The 7,500-nt window shown below is 37.7% G+C and overlaps 1 protein-coding gene across 1 annotated transcript in view; it reads right to left on the reverse strand.

Moving 5' to 3' along the window:
• Window positions 1–7,500, reverse strand: part of LOC122808698 (alpha-2-macroglobulin-like protein 1) — a 488,551-nt gene that overhangs the window by 359,152 nt on the left and 121,899 nt on the right. Inside the window, exons 7-8 of the mRNA XM_044079684.1 lie at window positions 4,187–4,271; window positions 36–162 (exon numbers count right to left, since the gene is read on the reverse strand). Of these exons, the coding sequence (XP_043935619.1) occupies window positions 36–162; window positions 4,187–4,271 (212 nt within the window). The remainder of the gene's footprint in view (window positions 1–35; window positions 163–4,186; window positions 4,272–7,500) is intronic.

Genomic DNA, 7,500 nt, shown 5'->3' on the forward strand with positions numbered 1-7,500 from the left:
CAGAAAAATAAGAAATAGAATGTTCAGGACCTTACCTTTCCAGAAAAATACTGGCATATGCTATTACCCTCATTTGGGAATGCTCTGTAGTATCCCCAGTAATAAGTGTTGCGACAAACAGTTGCAGTAATTATACCTTTCGCAGATTGTCCAAATGTATACCTGTCACAAAACAAATTAAATTCATGAATTAAACAAAGACAAATTGCCTCAGCACATGCATGATGATGTGTCTTAACATGTGTAGTGTGTGAGCGATTAGCCATCTAATTTAACAAGTGTTTATACCTTACCCAAGCGGTGTTAATAAATGATAAGTGACTGCCAGTAAAAATGAAGCAGCTGTTATACTGCCTCAGAGTTTCTAAAGCAAGCAGGTCTGCAAGAAAATGGGACAGCACAAGCCACAAACCAATCTCAACAGATAACAACTTCTGAACAGATATTAGTGCCCACCTAACTAGTAAACTACCACAAAGATTAACTAAAAGGAGCCTCCACTCTGCCTTAGCTATAGTAGAAGGATGTAAGCAAATGAACCAAGTCTTCAGATTCAGTTTTAACCTTCAGAACCTCATAGAAATACTGAGGCCTGCAGAAAACTGCACTTGCATGCAGTCGTTCTAAGCCAAGTATATGAAATGAGCTACCATAGTACTACAAGTAAAATATAACTCAGTACATGCTGTGCAGCAGTTCCAATTCTGGATAAACAAGGGCAATATGCAAACAAAATGGAGTTAACTTAGCAGAACCCCAGCAAGCTCATAGATGCACAATTCACCACAATAAAGCACAAAATCATGCAGATAAATTCCTTATATAGTAGCCAGTCACCCTCATAAAGGGGAAAAACACCAATTGTATAATTATAAGAAAAAAAAAACAGCGCAACAGAAATCTCTTCAGTTCTTATTTTGGTGTAACATTCCTATTTTCAGGCCCAATTTATGATGTCTCTATTTTTCATGGCTTACCTTTAAAATGTCACAACACACATGTGCGACTGTTCATGCACCTGACTCAAAATGCTGGAAACCGCACTGTTGAATGCTGAGAAGAGCGACTCTGCTACCCAAAGAATGTTGACATTCCGGGAACGCCGACTTTGTTCGAAACATCTGTCACTTTTGGATGTCTCCTATGACTGTTATGCAGAGGCAAGCCCCCCTGCACCCCCCCCCATGTGGGAGGCAGTTCTGGGTCTATATCACATTATTGGATGATGAAAAGAGTGAATGCTCTTTCATTGATCCAATAATGTCGAAAGCAGAAAAAAGCGAAGTCATGAAACATTGATTTTTTTCCCAGGGAAAAAAATCGGTGGGCCATCTTCGGGACTTTGCCATTTCCTCCACTATGGTGCGATCTCAGAGTTGGTATATTTAATAGGGGGGTGTTGGGGGAAAACCCCCACCACTACATTTTATGTTTAAACTTTTTTTTTTTTTTTTTTTGCGGAGCAGCAAATTTTTTCCCTGGGAAAAAATTCACTGTTCTGTGTGTTCGCTTTTTGTTATTTCGATATTATCGGTTCAATGAAAGAGTGTTCACTCTTTTCATCATGCGATAATATGATATAGATGCAGCAGTGTTCCCACACTTCCTGCTAATTATATATACTAACTCTGAGATTGCACTACAGTGAGGGAAGGAGTACATGCCCTGATTCCCTTTGTAGTGTGATCTCTGCTCAGAATGCCGAATTCACATGAGTGAATGCACACTGGCATTCACTCTTTTGTGAGTTCAGCAATTTTAGTTTGCTAATACGAACTTTTGAAAACAGCTTTTCACACATCTGACCATTGCAGATGTGTACCTCAACATTTTAAAGGCACACCATTTTTCACATTATGTCCTTATTTTCAGGATTGATTTACACTTTCAAATGATTTTCTGAGTCCTGCTCATCATACATGATTTTTGAAGCTATCCAGTACACAGAAAGTAACAGTATATGACCGACATATTGGTTTTACTCTTAATTTAATGAAAGAGAAAGCACATATTGCATATACCATTTTCAGAAGCAAAAATGAATGGTCTTGTGTAATAGACTTTTACAATACAGTTAAAGTCTATAGATTTTACACTGTCTCTGAAAACATGGTTACATTTTTCCATCATTTATGTCACTCTGTTTTTTAAACATGTTTTCAAGTACTATCTCACATTCCTACTGGAAGTGGGAGGAGCTGTATACTATTTGGTAGTCATATTTTATGCTAATCAGCTTACTATATTTTTGGCTAGATGCACCTACTTTCAATGGTCTTCATTTTTATTTTCAATGTCTGCAGGTTGAGAGCTATGCATGGGCAAAATGCAATCAGTTCAAACAAGGAGGATTAAAGGCATTGCTCTTCTCCCGAGTTCAGCAACAACAACCACTGGGTTTGAAATCAGCAGTAATGAACCCCAAGTCACTTTCCTGTTGTCTAGTACAAGCATTGTTGAAACAGATAGCTACAAAATCCAGTGAGCCCAGCAGGTATAAAATCCAGGTGAAACAAGGAGAATATATAAGCAAAACCATTTAGTGCAACAGGACTTCAAAAGTTCACTGCTTCACAACTCTGCACTACAAAGCACAGGCATGTGAATCTAAACCTATTATATACCTGGCAGGCAGCCACCCAAACAGGAAAATTGCCACTCAGTAAAAGAGGAAAAACAGAAAATTAATCAGAAAGAAAAATAAAACTCAAGACAACTGACACCCATTTCATACAGAAAAGGTTGGAGTCATTCCTCTTTCTCATTGTCTCATCAAGAAAAGCAACCATGATCTCGCTGTCTAAAATCAGCAGTGGTCCTCCCCCAGTCACTCACCTGATATGTGGTACAACCCCAAATAAAACAAAAACAAGAACAGATAAATACAAAATCCAAGCAGGTCTAAACCCAAGTGCATAGCATAGCAGAACTTCAGCAAACTCAGTGCATCACATTTCTGCAGTATAAAGCCTAAAATCTGAAGCTTGGTTTGACAAGGAATAATCAACATAACTTCAACCTGCTCCTCATAGGAATGTCATGTAGTGGAAAATTAACTATTATACAATGACTGTCCATTAACATTCAAAAATATGCACACTGATTGGCCAGCCCAACCAATGTGCCCATTGTAAAATCCAACATATACCAACAGAAAAAAGTCGTCACCCACACTTTCCTCTGTTAATATATGCTATGGAGATTCCAGTTTTCTTCTCTCTTTTTTTTTTAAATAAACTTACATATTCATATACTTCAGAAGTATGAGAGAGACAGGAAAAGAAAATATAAGGATAATCAGGTATGTTATGCAAACCTAGAGAAATGTACCTGATTAACCTTGTACTTTCTATACCCCATCTCTCTTGTAAGTATGAACTGTTCTGGATTTAATTTTTTTTTTAATTAAAAAAAAAAAAAAAAAAAAAAAAAAACAGCGGAGAGCTTCCTTTCTCCATTGCTTTCTTTCCACAGCACTGATGTACTGTATAAGCATGGGGATTACAGATGTGCAGTACATCAAGAAATCCCCATCAAACCAAGGAAAAATGTGAAAGAGCACCATGACGTTGTTATACAAGGATATTATTTAGAAAAACTAAGTAACTTTTTTCTTAAAAAATGTCACTGCATAATAGCAAACCACACCAACCATGTGTAAATCCAGCATTACCCACACCCAGCTATGGCTTATTGCTATATTACTTCACACCCACTGTGCAGAATATTTGATGCTATGCTAACCATTTGGGTAACAATGTTGTTAAATCAATGGCTTTTCAATCTATTGGCTTATTCTATGGTGAGTGTATATGTGTGTGTCTGTGTGTGAGTGTGTAGTTAGATAGATAGATAGATAGATAGATAGATAGATAGATAGATAGATAGATAGAGAACTAGATAAAACAACAGCTATAGGAAGCTTGACATTCTATTGTACACAAGTAATAGATTGATAGATAGATAGATAGATAGATAGATAGATAGATAGATAGATAGATAGATAGATAGATATAGAGAACTAGATAAAACAATATATATAGGAAGCTTGACATTCTATTGTACACAAGTATTATTTTAGTTCCTTGTTTTCATACAAATGGTGTCTTGCCTTCCTGTCAGAGCTTTTGGTTTTACCCCATAGAAAGTATAATATATATATATATATAGACAGATAGATAGATACCTGCCACAAATAGCAAACTCGAAGTGTCGATCCAAAGTTGTGATTCTTTCAGGACCATTGACAAGAGTTTCAAATTTTGGTAGCACTAGAAAATAAAATACAGGAAGATGATTAACAAAATACCTTAAAATGATGTTTCATGACATTAAATTGCCTTACATGGCTTTACCTTCAAGAAGTGCCGCACAGTTGAATATTCCATAATAAAGATTACAGTAAGTAAGCAAATGGACAACACTTTGATACAATGTAACTAAACATCATTAAAAAGTACAGAATTTATAGTGAGAAGCAAAGGTATTCAAGAAAGAAGTGATGTAACTGTTACAATAAAGAAATAAAGTAAATTGTGCACATAATTCCATACAAAAACATCATGCCTTAACTGCAGCTTGGCATCTCACTCATCACATTATCAATTCAAAAGCCCAAAGTCTACCAAAAGGTTTAAATTTGCAATTATGTTAGCGAGAGTTTTACTTAATTTGTGGTCCCTTAAATTGGTTCACTTGGAGAATCATGTTTCAAGGCTGAGCTGGTTGAGATTTTTAATCACCAAATACAGTTTCCAAAAATGAAAACACCAGACGTACAAACTGTATATACCTGAATTCCCTAAGATACAGGGGTGGAATGTACTAGGGCTATTTTGAGTAACCACGTCATGGTTAATAATTCTAGAATTAATATCTGTATACTCGCTGAACATCTCCTAAAAGAATGTCCCCCAGATTCACTATCCTTCCGTGCAAGACTAAGTTAGTCATGCATGGAATCGGCCGTTTAGGAGCATGATGGCAGCGTGCCATCCCATATTAATGAAGGCACGCTACCTGAGCTCCTAATCCTGGACAGAGCATGTATATAAGAGCAGAGCTCTCAGAATGTACATGTCCCCGCAATGAAGGACTGTTGAAAGGTAGTAAATAATGAGTGAGACCGCTCATAGATGTATGCATACCCCCAGCAACATCCCCCCCACATGTATAAGAGCAAGAGTGGAAAAAAAATTAAATAGATACATTTTTTTAATGAAACGGATGAAGTTTTACCGTAGGTGTGTGAGTTTGTCCACCGCTTAGCTATGGTTAATGCAGCGTAAATAGCAAAAAGAGAATAAAAAGCAAGATATATGCAAATAAACAGTATTACAGCAATAGTGGAGTGGGCAGAGCATTCGCCATATGAGCAGTCATTCCTGGTTCAAGTCCCACTGCAGTGCATTCCATTTTCCATTTCAAATCACTGTATGATCAATATTTTTAGTTGCATAACCTAATAAATAGCATATATTTGTGAACTGGAGTACTGCATTTAATGCAGATGTGAGGTGTCAGTGTAATAATGTTGCAAAATCCACAGATAATCACATGTGCCCCATAAAGTATCACAGATACAAATGGAAGGTAAACTGTGTAATGAATGATAACTCCATACATTTTGCAAATTCCACACCTCCCCAAGAACCATTATACTATTACTGTCTAAAATATAGCAGTAGTAAGTGGTAATAAGCATATTTAAGCAGTAGTAAGTGAGTTTAAGCCCATTTTCATGGGTGTAAGCAATGCATACACAGGTTAAGCAATATGGAAGCTAACTCTCTGTAAGCATATTTCACTGGAGGTTAGCATTGCTTACCTTCACGCGAACCAGCGCAAACCCACTTACAATTGCTTAAAAGTGCCTTAATCACTCTGTATGCATCAGCTGCTGTTCTAGGCAGAAAAAAAATAACCAGCCATTGCAGGTCATGAACCCAGCGCCCTCTACACTACAGTCACAGTAGTTAAACACTAAGCCATCACAACAGTACATAAGATTGAGGTTTCAACAAACAAATCCTCACCATAGGAAAATCAAACTGAACATGTGAAAGGAATCTATGTACAGTGTGATGTTGTATAACCTGCTACATAACATAAATATGCAAAATGGAGTACTGCAGTAAAGCCAGATGTGAGGTGTTATTGTAATAAAGTGTTGAAGTCCCCAGGACCACATACAGTCTATGTACACATGAATCACAGATACCAGACACATATATAACATGTAATGAATAATAAATTAATGCCAAAAGGAAAATATAATGCAAATTAAATATTAAGCAACACTAAGTGTTGCACAGCTCAGCTTAGTTGGTGTAAGCAATGTGTAGGTTAGCTAACTCAGTCTGACATTGGTATACTCCTTTAAGCAATGCAAACCTTAGGTAAGCAGGTGTGCCCATAACTTAGCCTTTTCAAAACCATCCAATCATGGAAAAGTGCAGGAAATTGGACATATTTAAACCCCACAGGTGGGAATACTTCCCATAACTGGTTGCAGCTCCCTACTGTAGGCAGAATTGCTGGAGTTGGGGAAGGCACTTGATTTTGAGTGCAGCGCTGGGGCATCCAGGAGTCCAAATTCATGTTATGGCTTCTGGTAAAACACCATAAGCAGACACTACTTCAGGACCAGTACCAGGGCTCCCAGTATAAAGCAGAGGCCTGGAACAGTCTCGCCCCTGACCTCACCAGTGCCACTGGTATCCCTTGGACTGGTGAACAGGTCAGGCATCACCATGCTGACCTTAAGCAGCAGAGGTGGGATCTCTTGGAGCAGTGGATTCAAGAATCAAGGCAGATGGCAGATGCCCCAAAACTAAGTACTCATTCTATTACTAATTGCCTAGCTTGTGTATACTATGGATAGGTAATGGCTAAATACTCTGACAGCTGCAGATGTGTGGCCTGCAAACCAGCAAGCCCATGCTGGTAGGTTGCAAAGGCTGCATCGTGAGGCAGGTTAGTAATAATCTTGCGTATACTGTCATAACAAATAAAGATAACAGTTCTAGAAAGTGTTGTACCAGTACAAAAATGTATTATGTATGGGATGTACTGAATAAACTAGACAATATGGCAGGAAGACTGTTGTATAGGTTGTATGTAAATAAAGGTGTAATATCCTGTGAATAAAGGTCTAACCCCTGGAGTGCTTGTGCTTATTCTGCTTTCATATGTTGTTGTAGTTTTGCATTCTATAAATAGTACTGTTGTATTAAGCAGTGTTACCCACACGGTAGTATGCAGATAAAATGTGTAGGAAGTTCAGTACAACAATGTTGGAAATCCCAAGAGGTCAGTCATATAGTACAACAACTAGACTTAGAAAACAATGGAATACTTCACACCAATTCTCTGATAGCAAAGTGTACTGTGATGTTAACTGTACTGCTTTTACCACACACAGCAGGGGTTTGAATCCAGGGAGTGGTAGTAAGTTGTCTGTATAATTATACCCCACAACTGTACAGAGTTTGTGAGAAT

Source organism: Protopterus annectens, chromosome 8.part0 (assembly GCF_019279795.1).
Source record: "Protopterus annectens isolate FY-2018-M chromosome 8.part0, PAN1.0, whole genome shotgun sequence".
NCBI classification, from domain to species: domain Eukaryota; kingdom Metazoa; phylum Chordata; order Ceratodontiformes; family Protopteridae; genus Protopterus; species Protopterus annectens.